Below are 19,255 nucleotides of genomic sequence, written 5' to 3'. Positions count from 1 at the left end.
ACAGGGGGTCTTGTGTGTCTTGAAATGACAGAATACTGATTTCCCTCCTGTAGTTTTCACCTCCCCCCCTGCCTCCCGCTCTGCACTGAGTGCTTTTGAACCATAATCATAATCTCCATAATGATCTTTGAGTGTAGCACAACACACTAAACACTTGTTATTCTTTAATGCTGATGCAAGACCCATTATGAACAGAGACACTTTGAAATAATCAGGTATTAGAGACACAGCTTTGACTTACTCTAAACAGTCAAGTAACTAGTTGGTTTCAGGTTTTTAAAAGGTCATACTGGTTCATCCCATTGACTGTATAAACCACTGACATAGCCTCATCATTTCTGTGGAGGGGGTTTAATGTAATCGATAAATTAATCATTTAAATCAACCTACAAGCAGGCAAAATTGTGGCGCTAAGGTGGTCTTTCCGCCTCCTTGAAAACAACTAGAATGCATAATCTATCATGGCGCAAGCTTAACATGAAAATCTATGTGCAACTGTTAGTATTTTTAAATGAATCAATTAAAAAACAGCCAGATGTGAATGATTAAAACCCCATTATGATATAAATGAGCCATCAGCCTAAAAACTGTGTTTTGAACTTGCAAACGTGATTGATTTCAATGTAAAATATGCATTTTAATGAAAGACCTTACAATGATTCCTAGCCTTTGTTGTTGTTGTTGTTGTTGTTGTTGTTGATGTTGTTTGTTGGTTTCTTTTTTCTAGCTGCAACATTGGGCCTAATTTCAAGGCAGTGAAAAGGGATGTTTGGATCACTCAAAGCAAGAGATCATGTAACCTTTGACCTTTGATTGGGCTCTTGCCTACCATTGTTGATGTAAGCTTAGCATGCAGCCTCTGGATGTTTGTTTCCTTTGAAAAAGTTAGAGATAGTCTGATGCGTCATGTAAAACTGCTTGAAAGTAGAGTTTACAGGAATTTTCGTGACCTATTAGTAAACACAAATTCAAACTGGGAACCTCCTCCTTGGCTCAGCACCAGAATTGCGTTTCTATGTTGGAGAGACTCAAGAGCCATGCACCTGACTTGGCATATTAGCACAAGCTAACAAATGGATTACTTATACCTGTTCAGTAGAAAGCCAACTCATGTTGCTCTTCATCCTGTGCTGCTCTCTAATTGTCCGAAAGCGAATTAATGTCAAGCCAAGCTTCACCCTCGTTTAGTAAAAAGCTCATTTGTTTGGTGTTTCGTTTCACTTTGGTTGTGTTTTTCCTTCTCAGTGGTACATCCAGTATGGTAGCCACTCAGAATACCTTCTTTCCACTCGCTAATCAACACACAAAGTCACTTGTGCTCTGGGCACGCTCTGATTGGCTGAGGTAACGGCGCATGCTCTCCGCCCAGGAATGTCCTGAAACAAACCAAAACATAAACATACAGGCAGAGGAGAGGGTTCGAGGCAGACACAGACACTAACACACATGCATAGAGGCCTATAGGAAACGACTAAACAGGATTATTGTAGTTAAATCTCACATTTTATTTTTTAGGAAAATCAGACTTTAATACTTACTTACCTTATCTTGAATTTAGGGTTTTAAAATGTTGCATTATCTTTACAAAACAATGACAGCCCTAAACATTGAGTGCTTTTTACTAAATTAACTACTTTTAAGTGTAATAAATCAGATTTAATTTTTCATTGTTAGGATGACATGGGGCTTTGATATGATAAATAAAACATTATCATATTTACCATTCTGATTTAATATGCTGGCTTCATACAAGCCTGCATATAAACAGAGCAACATTTTTCAAAGGGATGGAGTCAAAATCTCTTTTGACGGGTCATACAGGTTGCTTTACCAGAGAAATGGAGTAACAGTGGAGTTAAAAATATTTGATTTTAGCTGCAAAATACTTAATACTGTGTAATGATGGTAATATTTGTTTACTTAACAACAACAACAACAAAAAAACAAAGGTGTAAACTGAGCAATGCATTTTAATATTCCATCACTAACAGTGGCATCATCTAAAATTTCCTGATAATAACATCTTATCATCATCATTTTTACATTCCATGCCAAATATTATTTTTAATCAATAAAGTAAAAGAAAAAAAGGTTGTGCTTGTATTATGTGCATATGGTGCAGCCCTGGCTCGATACTGAAAAGTTGTGCTGCTTTTTTAGCTGTGCTCCTTGTCTCAGACTCAGAGAGTTGCATCTGTTCAGTTTGACGAGGGAGGCAGATATTACTCATGTTTCCTGTCAACATTTTGGACAGACTGCAGTGACTTTCTCTGCAGAGCGAGAGGGAGAGACACAGCATTTGTTTTCTCTGAAACAGCCAGCCGGTATAATGAGAAATCCTGAAGTGTGCTCACCCCAGGCAATAAAATATACTTACACCAGCCTGTATTAAAACACTTCTTAAATATCCTCTGCCCTTGCCTAATAGGGGATATGAGTTATTTTTTATTTAAAGAGTGATTGTCTCACAGACTTAATGAGGTTTTCTGCTATGAGAGGAAGGTGCTGCATTTTGCTGTTTGAGCAGATCAGATTTAATCCCCTCGAACGTTATGCCTTAAATTAATCCTTGTTTGTTCAGATGGATTAAAAACTGGTGACAGGCTAAGCTGTGACCTTTGAGCAGAAACGCATACAGTGGCTAAAAGACATTGATCTGCCTTGACTCTCGCTCATGGTGTTTATACCAAACATCATCACAAATGCACGTCAAAAAACGCTTTAACTGTGCAGGAATACACAATCCAGTCATATTTACCCAGAGTGTTTTCTTATTCTAAACACACTCACCTTCTTATCTTGATTGATTTGGGCAACCTGGACATTAACATTCACAGTACTCACTGTGAACAAGAATTCAAGATAAGTTTAACATTGAGTAATGCTATTTACAGTGCACTGGGGGGCATTTGGGACATCTGAAAAGCAAGTCCATGCATACACAAGGTTTTTATTAATTATCTGATCTTCTCCTGCACCGTTTTCTTAGCTGCTAATTGCCCGGCTAGGTTACATACTTTATTCTAAATGGATCCAGATGTAAAAGTGGCACCAGTGACTACTGGATCGGGGTTTGGTATCTTTCACATCTGCCTTTCGACTCTGTGGCATGAACGATTCTGTTAGCATTCAAAATCAGTGACCTAAAGTATAATTTTAACATTACTTAATTCATTTTGAGAGCAACAAACTTTGGATATCTGATTCACAGCTGGAGATAGGAAGAAAGGAAACACTAAAGGATTATGAAAAAACATAAAAGCTCACGGACAGAGAGTTCATGCTTTTTTTTTTGCTGCAGATGGAAGTGCTAGAAAATATCCTGACTTATTTTAAACAGTCAGAGCCTGACCTCAGAACAGCATCTGATGACTATGAGCTACAGTATGTTTGATCTAACATTCACATACATATTAATATGGGGAGGCTGGAGATGGGAAAGTGGTTTGTTATAAAGTAAAAGGAGGTGTAAGAGTGCCGACTGTTAATATGCACCAACTTAGAAACACTTATATGTGCAGAGGAAAAATGAATGTTTTACAGAGTTTTATTTAAGAAGCCTGAAAATTTTACAAGGCATTGAGTTAAAGTCATAACAGCAAATTTGACTGTGAGGCCTCACTTTGCTGCTCTTCTCTGAGATCTGTCTGTAGCTGTTGACATGTCTGACAGGTATCAGTGTGTTAACTCAGGTCAGGGGAAACCTGAACTTTGTTGATTAATAAAGGTGTGCCACAAGGTTCTGTATTGGGCCCAGTGCTTATCACCATTTATGTGTTATTTTGTCCTCTCTGAGTGGTTGCCATGCCCATGATGCTATCCTTTATTGTTGAGCTGATTGTGCATATTTAGCCATCAAAAATTTGCAACTTGCTTTTAATAATCTTTTATCCATTCCAATCTCCATTGACCTATTAAAGGGAGCTGATGAAGCACTATCTTTATCTGTTTTATATTATGGTGATATAATTCATAGACACGCTACAGCTTCAACTCTCAAACCTCTGAACACGTATAGCACTCAGCTCTCACATTCATATCTTGTGTCTTATCAGAGAGTCCTTATGAGGAGTGGTTGGCGTTCTCTTGAACAGAGGAATGCTTACCTCTTATATTACAAACTTGTTGGAGTAGCATTATAGATTCTATACGACTGGTCCTTCTAATTGGCTGAGTCTGAAATAGCTCATTCTATAATGTGTTATTTTCCTGGAGCTCGCACTATTTCCAGCAAAATGTATGTGAAAGGTACTCCTGAGCTTGGCAGAGGTAAAGCGACTGAGCAAGGGGCCAGAAAAGATTCAACCTAGTAGCCATGTTGCCCTCAAAACCTGGGGTGCCAAGATGCAACAAGGACTAGTTATTGCGTAATATTCCTTTAAGATGCATAAAGTGAGGATTCTGCTAGTTCATCACAGTTTGACCAAGGACCAAAATGATATTTCTTCGAAGTAATGTGCAGTTTCGTTTCAGCAAACCCAGTTAACAATTCTCCCTGATGTGTAGTCCAAGGGCTGTAAATTGGAAAGGGCAGACCTCGCTTTGATTTTTCGCGACTTTAGCGGCCCTCTAAAATGACCAACCTTATGAAAGACAGGGGCCAGTGTCTCTTTAAATCTCTGCTTCGCTCTGTTCCTCTCTCTGTACACAAGTTGTGACTCCACCTGACTGCAAAGCAAATTGTCATGCAAATTTCTGAAATGTCAGGGGAAGAAAAAATACTATTTTCCATCACTGTAGTAAAACTGAATAAATTGGCTTCCTGAATGTCAACAAACACATTTGCAAGAAAACTGCAGGGAATAAAAAGAGGGCGAAAGGGAAAGTGGTGGCTGTTACTGTTTAGCATTCCCAAAACTGTATACAAATAACCCAAAGTCACAAACGAAGAAGTCACTCTGCACAAAGTGAACAGGAGAGTGAGTCAGCAAAGAGATATCATTTTTCGACACTCAGAAACTCAGCGATAATTTTCCACTTAACATTCAGAGACAGTTTGCATCAATTTTTAAGAATAGTAAAGAGTATTTTCACTTTATGTCCAAATTTTGGAGTCAACACTTGAAAATATGCTTTGGTGGAATCATGTTTAGTATTTTCATCCCTCCTTCACTCCCTGCTGCATGTTCTCATGTGTGTGACATTGACTTGAGAACAATTCAATGGCAACAACAACAACAACAAAAAAACATTTCTTTGGAGAAATGATGGAATAAAAAACAGAGCAGGTTGCAGACTGTCAGCAGGAGCACATGGGAGAACAACAAATTTAGGATGTATTTTTTTTAAAGTTGCCATGAAGGACGATTTTTTTTCAAGTAAGAGTGAAAAGTGATGAGAAATATCTAGAGGGGAAGAAAACTGGGCTGCATCAACACACTTAATATATACTTAAACTTTTACCAAATTCAAAATAGCTGTGTGTCGGTGTGGTGTAGAGGGGCAGTGTTTTCTACCAGAGCTGCTTAAAGGATGGAAAAAATTCAGAAACCTGCTCCAGCAACACTCCTCTCCACTGTCGCATAAGACTGACCTTATTTTTTTGCAACTCTCCTGAACTGAAAATCCAACTTTCACAACCACTTTACGCTGCAATCTACCAGCTATGTGTAGGTGTGAAAGGTTTGAACTTTTCTCTCCACCACCTTTTTTCTTTTCCTCACACAACTCTTTCTGTCACCTTTCATGTGGACAATTGAGAGCACCACCAAGAATGTTTTCCAAGAGAAACTGTCTAAAAATGTAGAAAGTTTTACAGTTTTTTTTTAACAATAACACATAACCTGTCGTATTTTTGTCAGCCAGACTTGAGGTGTGAATATTTGGACAGAATTAGCTTGTTAGATTTTCAGGCATGTTGTATTATTTAACTCTAATGGAGCACACTCCAGACCTTTCTGTCCTTGCACTGTAAAAAAGATTTACACAGACTGAGACTGGCACAAAAATAGATGTTTATTTATAAATATACACCATAAGATTCATGGTCCAACAATAACAAGGGGTTCCTATATAAGCCAGGGGTATGGATCTGGCAATGATGGAAAACCTGCCCCAGTTTGGCTTCATTTGTAAACCCATTTGCATCTCATTTACTCATTAACGCACAAATATTGATGGCAGTAAACAACCAAGGTCTGTCTTTTTCTTGCCCAAAGGGATACTTAGAAAAATGTTAACAAGAGGCCAGAGCCACTGTTTGAGCTAAGCTGGAAGAACATCATAAGCTCATATCAGCATCATCATCAATCTGTGAGATATTAAAGACAAAGTGATGGTTGCAAAGCTACTGAATTGAGGGATTATCTTCCATTTTGACAATTAATTCTATTAAATGTGTTACAACACAAATACATTCAGGAAGAGAGTCATCTGACAAAACCTCTTGAGACCACACTTAAGGGGACATAAAGCTGTGGTAATGTAGTTCAAAGATCTTATGGTGAAAATTAAAGAAGAAAAACACATATTGGCAACGAACAACATGACAACTAGTAAAATTTTGATGTTAAATATCGAACAAAACCAACAGCTAGCTTAACAAAAAGTCCTTCTAAACTGTTATATAAAAATTTGTGTGCCCATGCTTCATGTCTAGAGCCAGTTTCAAGCAGACACTTGACAAGCTGCAGTTTTTGGCACTTCCACTTAAGCTTCATTTCTCACTGCCGGAGGTTTGACCCAGAGCTATGCCGCCCAAAACATGTTCTATATGTTTGTAAGGAAAAGCTCCTGTGAGCTGCTTTCAGTATACAGCAAAGACTTCATTATAAATGGACGTAGTCTCTGTGACATTACCCATCTGTTTCTGGCATAGGTTGTGTCCGAAATCAGTCACTCATTCCCTACTCACTACTCACTATATAGTGAATTAGATGTAGTTGACTATATAGTCCACTCAATCAGCTAAATTAAAACATTTCGTACACTACTCACACATTCGCAAGCCGCTGACAGTGACGTATTTACTCTCGCATCGCTCATGGATGGCTTGGATTTACATTTATATCTTTTCTTAAAAACTGCAAAACAGTATTTGTTTTAGTGATACCTAATGTTATATTTAGCTTATTTTCTGCAACAGCCAAATATAAAAGAAACATTTATTACACGTTATTTTTAAATAAATAAACCATATATTTGCGCGGAACTTATGCTATGTTTAAGAATTACAAGGTTCAGTGAATGCATCACCCGCGTGGAACGGTTTAACGGATAACGTCCGTGTTGTTTGTTTCTCAGCTCAAAGTTGTGAGACGGGCTCATCCGAAAGTTAAACAGTGAGCTAAGTGTTATTCTCTGACAGTTTTTAATGTTGTTTCATGCTATTAGTAATCATTAAACATGTAATCAGCCATTTGTTCTGTTTGAACCAAAATGCATGATGATATATTGCTCATATAGTGAGCATCGCTAATACACTACTTTTCAAAATGCATTGTGGAATACATTGAGTGGACTATATAGTGAATGACCATGCTCACTCAGATTTTGGACAGCACTGCAACATGGCGTATTCACTATATAGTGTACTATATAGTGACTAGGGAGTGATTTCGGACACAGCCATAGAGTTTTACGGCAAATCTCAGACAGGGGCCATATTGGAAATGAGGCAGGCTTTGGGCCTGTCAATCAGGTGAGCTGTGTCTCTGATTGGGAAAACTTGTGATCTTAATATCTTCTTAACTGCAGATTAAAAAAAAAAAAAAAATCACCCCACATACAGAGTGTGCCAAGAAATTAGCTATTCAGATGGGAGACAATTTTTTGTACCAGGCAGTAAACCTGTTTATTTCTGCTGTGTTTATTATCATTATTATTATTATTATTATTATTATTATTATTATTATTATTATTATTATTATTATTATGTTGTTTCCAGTACTTTCAGAGCCAGCCTCAAGCAGACACTTGACGAACTGCAGATTTTAGCACAAGTTTTCACTGACTTTAGCGCCCCTTGTGGACAAAGCAGTAACTTATCTTTTTTTACTGATATTGTCTTGTATGTGTGAAAACAGTATCTTCTAATAAAAAATGTTATTCTGCTTCCCATCGTCACTCAGATAAATCAATGAAAGTGAACAAAACTTTAAAAGCAGCATGCTGTGACTCACTCAGGGGCTTTGACTATGAAGTAATGAGTAGAGATATGGTGGGATTCAGAGTACAGGATGCTTGAAGCTAAGCTAGCCTCTATGAGGTGGAGAAATTGTTATTGCTAAAAATGTGTAGCTCAACTTGTGGTGTTGATACAAGACAAGGAGAAAGAAGAGAAGCTGACAGAGGCAGAGGTTGGAGGGCAGAGGAAAGGCTCCACTTTCTTGCTAAATGGGCAGAATCGAGTCATTTGGCTTTCTCTGAGCTTAATTTTGTTGCTCTTCCAGGGCGCTGAAGCTGTGTGCAAACAGAGATTTTTCTTGTCTCAGCACACAGACAGAAAGGAAACCTAGCAGTAGCAAAGCTAGAAAGTGAGTGCCTTGAATAAGAATCACACTCCAACTTTGTTCATTTTATCATCAGACTTTAAATCTACTGCAAACCATCCTTCTTCCTTTAGAGAAGGTATTTCTCTCTCTCCTTTTTTTTCTGTTTGTCTGTATCCTGTGAAATATGGGTTGTTTTTGGTTCAACCAATACTTCATGTCATATTCCTAAAAAATTAATGATCAAATCCACAAATTGCAGCAATTTATTTAAATCCATTGATTTTGCTGCCAAGGCTCTTGGATGATTATTGATTATATATAACTTCTAAAAACTACTTCAGTGTCTTGCAGTTATTACATATTTCCCTGAGTGTACCCCATCATAATCTGGAAACAGTAAACTGCCCCTTTTGAATAATCATTAGGCAAACATCATTGTAAAAGTTATGAACCAGAAGAAAATCAAGTGGAGCAAATACTCCACTCATCTTCTTCCCCATTTAAAGTTGTTGCTGTTGGGTTCTTCTTTACTTCTCTGACCTCTTTACTTCCCTTTGTGCTTCCTGAACAGGGCGTACAGGATCTTCAAGGTGGCAGCCACGTCCTGAGAGACAATATCTGTCACATAATCCAAGGAAGACATGTGGTGAGCATTTAAAGTGCACTGTCGGTGTCTTGCAAACCCACTGAGGCAGTGATAACATGAGGATGCTTTTAGCAACATTAGCTAATAACTATTCTCACAATCCATCTGGCAGGTCATGGATCAGGGGGACAAAAATAAGAAAAGTATTAGATGGCAATTTAATCAATACGTCCTTGGTGAGACAACAAAATTGCTCTCGGTTGTGAGATGCACTAACTGAATAAATGACATAAAGATCGACTTCTGTGCCGGCTAACCTGATTAATGCACGCAGCACGCTCCCGTTTCAGACCCTGAATGCCAGGATCCCTCATTCCATCACAGCAATTATGCCAGTAATTAAAAAGACACTAAAAATGAATTAAATTAGCCACTTGCTCCTGGCGCAGATTAATTGCTCTGGTCCTTACATTAACAGTTATCGTGTTGGGGATTTACTTCACAATTACCAGCTGTACGGCTGGAAGGCAAAAGATGTTGGAGTGGTTTTAGTGCTGGAGGAGCTCAGAGGGAATACAGAGCATGTTGTCAATAACGGATCTGCAGGGAGGAGAAGTAGACCTGTTTACTATTGATTGATCCACACACTTGAAGGAGTGGGTAACTCACTGAGCCAGTCACTTCATCACACTTTCCATTTTTTTATTTATCACTCCACATGGCCACCTAAACATCACACCCACATGTGGTTTTTCAACATCTTGTTCTAAAACAACATGTTTCATGTTCTCCCTGAGCAGCCTCAAACACATTGGCTTCAACTAATCCGGCCGCAGACTCGCTCCTTTTTTATCAGCCTGAACATTATGAAGTCAAGGAGGAGGGGGTTCTGAGCAATTAGCTACGGTTCACAGTCATTAAGGTGTTTGGCGTCAGGGCTCAGTGAGGGCTTATCAGGTTGTTCCCCAACATATGGAGGAAGATTTTGTTGTCATTCATTTATTTAAAGTCCACAGTTTTTACTTAAGAGCTTTGTTAAGTGCTGTGTTTTCAACAATAAGAGGTTTATACCAGTTAACCATGTCAAACTAAATCACAAATAGTGACGACTTTGAATGCAACTTTGATGTCTTATGTACTACACATTGGTATTTTTGTGTTTCTACACAAAACATGATGAAAAATGATCAAAACAGGTGACATGAACCATTCCATCTGTAGGTGCTAGAAGCTCTAAAAAGCTAGCACAGATGTCATAATGCCCTCCATTCATCATATACAAGAAGCTAACTGAAGCTTGAAATACAATTTTTTTGTTTTTTATTTTTCAGTTAGTTCAGATCAGTTAGGGTTAAATGGTTTGATACCAGTGCCTTACAGCAAAAAGGTCCCCATTACTGATCTCAGACAGAGTTTTTCTGTGTTTTCTTCTCTTGTCTGCGTGGGTTTCCTGCAGAAGCAGATGCTTCCTCCTACGGTCCAAACACATGCTTGTTGGGTTAATTGGTGACGGTCTGTAGGTGTGAGTGTGTCTGGTTGTTTATCGAAATGTCAGCTCTGTGATTGACTGGCCGCCTGTCCAGTCCTGTCCAACTGCTTGCCCAGTGATGGCTGGGATAAGCTCCAGGAGCCAGGCACATTTTTTTGACCTGGCTGAAGGCTTTTTGAAATTGTTCAAATGTGGACTTTTTTACTGTTTGGTTGCATGGCATTACAGTGTTTCTTTTAGGGACTGAATACGCAGGTTTGGCTTGGGGGCCAATATGGGTACAGCACACCTTCAAGCTTCCTTGAACAATAAACCTCATATCTATAAAAAGGTTTAGTCTGAGGCCCCTTTCCTGCACATCATTCCCCCACTCTATCTCCTGATTTCCTTGTCTGTCCACTCATCTATCCTTGCCAAAAAAAAGGTTGAAAATTAAAAAAATATAAATTACAAAAGATCTACACAATCATCCGCCAGCTCAGATGTATGATTGACAAATGTCACAATTCATGAAGTGTTTGATATCTGTAACCAGCTCCCGCAGGTTGAAACTCACAATTTCAGCAGAGATACAGTCAGAGTATTCCTGAGATCTGTCTGATAAGTGGGTGGGAAATAGAGGCAGTGCTCATGAATACAGATAAGATATCTTCCTCTATTCAAACGCACACACACAGAGCAGATAAAGCCACGCCGGTGAGGTTGAAACCCTGTGTTTATCACCCAGCACCAGAGTGACATCGTCCCCTTGAGACTGTCTTCCTCACTGCTCCTCTCTAAATGAATGATGATGACCTCAGACTGAGCCAATCATCCGCAGCGTTACTCGGAGACACGAGTCGCACTTGTTCATATTCAGCACACAATTCCATCCTTCCCTCAAAATGCTGTCAAACCCACACTCAACCTTAAATTAACCACTGAGGCAGACCCCCTGCCACTGACCTGACATACTAACAGATTTTGGCGTCTCCCTGTCACACAGATAAATGCTCCTGATGAGAGGATATCAGATGAATTAGTCTGACATTGTTATCTGAGAGCTGAAGTGGGTTCTACTCCTGATGCAACTGTTTTACTCACTAGACCTTGGTTTTGTTTTTTTCTTCTTTCATCTTATGCGCCTGGCATTTTAATTTATGCATGTGAGTACAATCCTTTGTTAACAAAAAGCAGTGTAATTTTGTGCATAGTGTGTATCTCCTTACCCTGTGGGTCAATGCCAGACACCTGCAGGCCGCTGTCATTCAGGAGGTCTAAGGCCAGGGTTACATTGTGAAGCTGCAGGTCAAGAACATGAACATGTCAGACACAAATCCATGACCTTAATATAATTTCACCTCAAAACCTGCTTGAACATGCAGTGAAAATATTAATTTATTAGTAACTGTGATAAGGCTGGATAAGTGGTTGTTTAGCTCAGTTGGAGTTTTGTTTCTGAAGTTTTTTGTTATACAAGGAACTTTGAATTCTAGGAGTGCTTTGTGAGGTGAAGCTTCTTTTGAAAGAAAGCCCGGAATACTGAGAGGGAGAGACATTTTTAATCCTACAAAGTCTGTTTACTTCCTACTTATTTACACATTTTCCTTCACTTGCCAAAAGCTAGATCAATAGATTGTATAAAAGAAGTGGACAGAGCTTTCAGGTTGTAAAAGTGCAGCTTCTGCTTCAAAGTGTCTTCAACATGCTTTCTTTAACAAAGAACAGGGGAAACGCCACTGGTTACAAAACTTGGTTCAATTGTACACAAATCCAGTGCGTCTTATTTTCACATTATGATAAAAGAATAATAAATTTGCTAACATTATCTAAAGCTGCACAGTGGTGCAACAGTTGATGATGCAGCCTTACAGCAAGAAGGTCACTGGTTCGATTCCCAGCTTGGCCAGTGGGCCTCTCTGTGTGGAGTTTGCATGTTCTCCACATGCATGTGTGGGTTCTCTCCAGGTTCTCCTGCTTCCTCCCACAGTCCAGAAACATGCTCATTAGGTTAATTGAACACTCTAAACTATTCTTAGGTGTGAGTGCGTGCGTGAAAAGTTCTCTGTCTATATGTCCTGTGATCGACTGGCAACCAGTTCAGGGTGTACCCCGCCTGTCACCCAATGACAGCTGAGAGAGGCTCCAGCCACCCGCGATCTTGAACAGGATAAGCGCTTCAGAAAATGAATGAATGAATAAATGTTAAGTTTAGAGTGAAGAAAGAGGTTAGTAGCTTAGCTTAGCTTAGCTTAGCTCAGCTCAGCGTGTAAAAAAAAAAATGTGAATCAAGATGAACAATGAACCACATTGTTGCATTGTCTGTGATTTCAGATATGAAGTAAAAGAGTTTAAGGTACAAAACATTCTTAGTTAAACAGACTTAGATTAAGTTTCGCTGTCGTTAGGTCCTCAGTTAGTCATGAGCTCCTAACATCTGTGATGGCGGTACTGAGTTCTTTACACTCAACTCACTGCTTCAAGTAAAGCGAGCTCAAAGACAACATTATGTTGGTAGTACATTAGCAGTTATTATGCATCTCTTATTAATGGGAATAGTAAAGAATTAATTCTATCATATCAAATATTGTGACAGGTACAGTTTTTTAGATCAGATTTGGATTTGGCAGCTTATCATCTACTACACTCTTGTAGGATATTAAATTTACTCAAATTACAGATTAAAATGAATAGGTTTGATCAGTTATTCCTGATGGGCTTGGTTCTCTAATATGTTACAAGTCCATGTTCAATCCATACCGTACCATCTCAGAGGGATTAACGGGGGTCAGGTTGAAGTCACAGAGGGGGATGAAGAAACCTTCCAGCTGTCCGATCAGTAGTAGAAGAATCACACCATCAGCAAACTGAACAGAAAATACATGAGACGTTGGATCCAGTCCAAGTAAGGTGGTGTCATATCAGGAGAAGTAATCAAGTGTTTTTTTATTGAGTGTTTTTCGTTTCCCACCTGCCTCTCCATATCAGCCACCTGCAGACCCAAGGCTGACATGTTCCGGTTGACAAAGTGTAAGATGGCCTGAAATGGAAAAATAAAAGCTAATGTAATGGTCAAAAAATACATGTTGGTCCTGTTTGGCTGGCATGTTTAGAAAATATTTCTCAAAAGAACTCAGAAATTGTACAAGATAGTGTTTTTATTGAAAATGATTATTTACCTTTTTTAATTGAAAAAAAAAAGTAAATGTTAAACTTATACCCACATCATAGTTTTAATATTCATTTATTCAACAAACCACCTGCCTGTGCTGTTTTCACTCCAGTAAAGTTAGGTTAATCCAACCTTTAATGTATATCTATTCCTTTCCTTCTCAATCCACAGTTGTTTCCTCATTCCAGTGTGATAAGAGAGACTTTACTCTTCAATCAGCCTCAGTTCTTCTACTCCTCTTCTCTTTTTACCTTCTTCACTGTGTTGACCTTGTGAGGCTCAAGCTTCAGCAGTTCTTGGATGGGGTCTTTGCCTTAGTGGCCAGAGAACCACAAAAAAGCATTAAAAACATTGTAAGTGAAAAAGCAGTTGGGATGACACTCAGCATGTCACATTGGCTCAGGATACCACTCTGTACTCACTTTCTGTATTCCCTGTGGAGTCTGAGCCAGCATCTCTGAGAGAAAACAAGTACAAAATAAAGTTAGAAATTTTGCAATATCTCCACAGTCACCCAGGACAGAAATCTGCTCACCTCGCTTCTGTTAGGATTTCTGTGTGAACATCTGATTTGATTCCACTTTTATCAACCTGCATGTGAATAAAAGCAAACACATTTTATCAGAAATACAATAATACATGTGTGTTTGCAGTGGAATTAGAGCTTAAATCCTGGGTGAAACTCACTTCTATTACTACAACTTCAACTTTCACATCCGTTGGTAAATCCAGGTCAGGCTGAAAACATCTCACCATGGCAACCAGCAGATGAATAGTGGCCAAGAGGTCTTTGTTGTGGATGACTGACAGGGAAAGAGAGAACAAAATGCACACTTTCTGAAAAAAACAAATACCTAGATTTGTTATAACTGCACTTACCACCAAGAATGAGCCCAAACAAAGGCCACAAGAATCTAGATCCTATAAACATCATACTTTTATTTTTAACTTAAATATCTGATTTTGTAATTGGACTAGTCCCCCATTTTGGAAATATCAACCATCAGTATTTTCCTCAAAAATCTTTTGCTGCATTTCAGTTTTGCCAATATAATAAATTACTTAAATTTTAAGACTGTAGGTACCAGAAGTTAGAAAAGGTAAAGAGTGTCAGATAACTCAGTAGCTGAGTAAAAACAGCCAAAACAATAGCCCTTAACCAATTCCTGGCATTACTACTGGCTAGCTAGTATCAACACTGGCTAAATTCTTAAACTCTCCTTCCTCTATTTTTATGGCTGTTAGCTAACACTAACTATTGGGCAACTGTTGTGAAAAGTCACCAGAAAAATTGAGCTCTGACTTTAATATAAACATAACTAAAAGCTAGGAAACATTACTATTCGCTAGCAAACATAAGTGTAAGTTAGCAAACATAGGTGTCAGCTAGGAAACATACGTGTGAGCCAGCAACCATTGGAGTAAGTTAGCAAATATTAGTTAGCTAGGAAGCATTAGTGTTAGCCAGAAAACATAAGTATTAAGTGTTAGCTAAGAAAAATTAGTGTAAGTTAGCAAACATTTGTTAGTTAGGAAATTTAAGTGTTCACCAACAATAATTAGTGTTAGCGAGGAAACATTAATGTAAGCTAACGAATATCAATGTAAGCTAGCAAACATTAGTTAGCTAGGAAACAGTAATGTAAGCTGGCAAACATTAGTGTAAGCTAAGAAACACAAGTGTTAGCAAGGAATCAGTGCTGGCCAACCAACATTACCCTTAGCCTTATTTCTACACCTTTCAAACTGTATCATTAAACTGCACCTTATTGTGAGGTTAGCCAAGAAGAGCTGGAATCTGAATATATGCCATCTGGTCGTTGATGCAGGTCTCCTTCAAACACTGTTTTACTGTAAAGATGATGTCACTTTTTTTTCTTTTTTTTTTTTACTGTCCCTCGCCTTTTCAGAACTGAGATGTAGAGGCAGTGACCTTTAACACACTGAGCAGTCATTGCAGGATTGGAGCTTTCCACTCCATTCTATGTTTGATAACACAGAAAAGTTAAATCTTGTGAGTCACGTAATCAAAACTTCAGACAATCAGTTTGGTGCTAGTTTACAGTTTACCAAAACCAAACCAAAGTGTTTGTGGGTTTTTTTTTTGTTTTTAACCACCAAAATCCCCTAACAGTTGGTGTAAGCCAGCATGGCACACTTGAGCTAGCACCAAATCCTGTGTAATCTGAACTGGCATCTAACACAGAACATTTGTTCACTTGGTGCTTTGTGGCTGAAACCCATTCAGCTGCATGACTCACGTTTGACGTTCCACTTGATCTCACTGCTGTCCTGCAGGCCCAGTCGCTGGTCCAACTCCTCCAGGATCATCTCCAGTTTACGAATCTGATTAGTGCTGGTCAGTGCTATCTCCTCCACTGACAACTTGACACCAGCCAGTCTGGCTGTCAAAGTACAGATAAAAATGTTTATTGGGTCAGAGTTTTACTTGGAGTGAGTGTGATTTGGATATGAGCAATGGCATCTTTTTGTAGAGCTACTTGAGGAACAAAAGGTTTATGAGTGGGTGGACAGGGACATTAACGGGCAAATTGTTTACTAATCATGTAAACAGACACTGGACCACACCAGTGGCACCTATCCTTTCAGTTTCCCTCTTTCTAAAGCACATGGAAAACCACTTTTTCAGTTTTCATCCTTTGGTTAACATAACAATCGAGTTGAGTTAGGCAATGAAAAATTGAATGTTAGGGGTGACAGTCCAATCATACAAATTTACTCACACAGCATGTGATGAAGCACCAGTCCATCATACAGATCCTCCTCCAGACTCTGAACCACTATGTGCTCTGGTTTCAAAGTGCTATTGATCCAAGAAACCAGTGCCTACAGAGACACAATTGATCACACAGTCAGAAACACCAAACCCTTTCATCTGCTTGTCGACATGTTTTGTGCTCCAAATGAAAAACACTTCGAGACTTTGGTTTTTGTAATTATCTTTGTCAATTTTGGGAGATAAGACGCACCCTAAGCTGATGGAAATGATGACAAATACAAAATACATCCCAAAATAAGCAACATTTAATTTGTTTTCACCTACGCCAGGCTCACTGACTGATTTATTCATTTATTGCCCCATGCACAAAGAACTTCCTCTACCAATCAAAACGTGCTTAGGAGGCACATCCAGCCGACTCTGCCGACTCCTCGTTGTGACTCTCTGATGCCTACCACCACCTCTGATAATTATGTTCATTAAAATTTCACCAATCCTTCCACCTCTTTTCCTGCGCCAGATATTATTCATGCTCTCCAGCTCATATACATGCAGGCTCTTTAATGTATTTCCTGTGTTGCATTGATCTTAGATGCATTAAGATCACACCAAGAAGCAGGCTTCTGTTTATTTGATACAAAACATTTAAATGAGAGAACACAGACTCACACAAGATTTAAATGATATTTAATAAGGATCAGCTCTTACCTCTTTCAGCTTTTCAAGTTTGGGGTCATTTAAAGAGGATGGCTGAATCAGCTTTTGCCTCCCTCCTGTGCCACAAAGATATTTATTAGGCAGTCTTGGTGACATATCTGGAAATACTATATTCAATATAAAGAAATGATGCAGGATGTTTTAATTGTTTGTTAGATGTAGACATACCCTGGAAAGTTGCAACATCCACCAGCTCTTCCTCTTTGTGATACTCAAAGACATCAGCCTCCATCGTTTCCCCTCAAGGTGAGATATTCCCCACCTGCCAACAAAACCTGAAAGGGATCAACTGAGAGGACGTGCTTTACATTTAAACCACAGGAGAATGAAGAAACACTTTCTACATCAGCACCTTGAGCAGGAAGTCGCTTTCTCTTAACAGGAGCTCTTTGACCTGTTAGACTCACGCGCCAGTGGAGTTTAATGATGATTGCACTCTTAGAAGGCTTATACTGCTGTGTGAAAATCTTCCAGTTTTTGTTTTTTCAGCTACACAAAAAAAGCCCTGTGCTCAATACAGTTCACCTCAGAGTTTTATTTGTGAGAGGGTTTGGAAGACTAAAGGTGTTCAAACATTTCTTGGAGAACAGAAGAGCACAGAATCTAACTGAACTGGTCTAAAAGTTGTCAGACTGAAGAGGGGTGGTGTTCAGTTCCCTCACTTCCTTTTCTCTTTTTAGATGCGAACTCACACACAACAGATCAAGAACTGTAGATCCCCACAGATCTCACAAGGGCTGCACCTCTGCCTCTGAACATTTTCAATCATAAGGTTTGAGACAAAGCACAGCAAACACAAAGTAACACCGTCTGACAAAACAGACGTGACCTGGAGCATGTCGAGCCGTTGTTTCCTGGATCTGGAGGAGAAAAGAGACGCTTGTAGCAGCTTCTCTGTTCCTGTGTGTTAAATGTGTGTGTGGCTTCCTTTTCCTGAGGTTGACAGTAACTTTCAAACAAGGTCATAAACAAAAAAGTAGTCTCTGGAATAAGCTTACCTTCAGGACTCTGAGAGAGACTCCACAGAATGGGGGTGACTTCGGCTTGAATTGAGTTCCTGAACTGATGTCAAGTCTGCATACTTTCACAACAGTTACAAAAGAAGTGGAGAGGCTGCACTTCAAGTGAATACAGCCTCTTGTAAATTCAACAAAGAAAAAATGCCTGGCTGCACTTTAGTTCAAACTGTAGCTTTTGAAAAATGACATGCAAGCATGTCGTAAAAAAGCACAGAAAGAGGATGTGGCAAAGACGAATTAAGTAGCACTTCCTCTTTTTGATGCTGCCTCTGCACGCTGTTTTCTGTTAAGGCCATTTGGTATTTAAATAGCGAAAAAAAACAAAACAGATAAAGATAGATACTTTGGTACCATTGCATGCCAAAAGCAAAATTCACAGTAACTTGGCAGCATCATCTCCATAGAAGCATAAAATGTAAGTTTTACACCCATGCACATGCATTGCTTAATACCATGTGATATAAAAGCAACAAAAATAATCTTTATCTGAAGATAAGTAAAGATAAAAGTAGTCAGACAAGTGCAGTCTCAAGTGTGATGATACTGAGTTATTGCATATGACACAGTTTTGCACTTTCCCTCGTAGGTCTCTGAGAGTTTCAAACCCTCCACAGCTCAGGGGAGAAAGCTGTTCCTCAGACTGTCAGTCCAAGTGAGGATTGTTCTCGACCCACTGGAGAGGAGATGTCAGAAGGCTGTGGAATCATCTCTTTTGTTTGAGACTCACTTATAGAGAAGGATGAAGTAGATGTTCCAGGAGGTGGTTGAAATAGTGTTTTTAAAGCTAAATGTACCAAATATCACCTGTTGATGGAAAACAAAAGCAGAAGAAGATGGGCTCAGAGCATTGCTACATTTGCATTCTAGTGCACAACAAAAACTTTCTGCATCAGATTCTGACAGTCTGACTTATAGTTTTCAACAAGTACTTCAAAGAGGATTTCTGATTTGTCTGCAAGAGGCTCTGACCTCCTCTGGCCTACTGAGTCAGAACTTTTCACCACAACAGAGTGATGAGCCATCTTTGTACCCTGACTCATGTTTTTTTCTGTCAGCTGTAGTGCTATCAGACTGTGCAGCAGAAGGCCAAGGGGCTGCCTATGGTGCAATGATTAAAGTTG

General features: G+C 39.1%; 1 protein-coding gene across 2 annotated transcripts; it reads right to left on the bottom strand.

Annotated features, from left to right (window-relative positions):
• Positions 1-5,992: 5,992 nt before the first annotated feature.
• Positions 5,993-18,313, bottom strand: parvg (parvin, gamma). 2 transcript variants are annotated; one of them, XM_074676851.1, is made up of 13 exons: positions 18,114-18,313; positions 17,284-17,390; positions 17,107-17,171; positions 16,403-16,505; positions 15,920-16,063; positions 14,346-14,461; positions 14,194-14,249; positions 14,081-14,115; positions 13,910-13,971; positions 13,458-13,526; positions 13,252-13,353; positions 11,716-11,788; positions 5,993-9,050 (listed from the first exon to the last, which is right to left on the bottom strand). In XM_074676851.1, exons 2-13 carry the CDS (start codon positions 17,345-17,347, stop codon positions 8,977-8,979), a joined length of 963 nt encoding a protein of 320 aa, XP_074532952.1. In that variant the 5' UTR covers positions 17,348-17,390; positions 18,114-18,313; the 3' UTR covers positions 5,993-8,976. The 2 variants fall into 2 exon arrangements, with proteins under 2 accessions (XP_074532952.1, XP_074532951.1); XM_074676850.1 differs by having other exon boundaries at positions 17,284-17,377.
• Positions 18,314-19,255: the final 942 nt, after the last annotated feature.

Source organism: Halichoeres trimaculatus, unplaced genomic scaffold, assembly GCF_033239565.1.
Source record: "Halichoeres trimaculatus isolate MK-OKI-2021-1 unplaced genomic scaffold, fHalTri1.1 fHalTri1_scaffold_10, whole genome shotgun sequence".
Classification (NCBI taxonomy): domain Eukaryota; kingdom Metazoa; phylum Chordata; class Actinopteri; order Labriformes; family Labridae; genus Halichoeres; species Halichoeres trimaculatus.
This window is presented reverse-complemented; position numbering and strand designations above follow the sequence as displayed.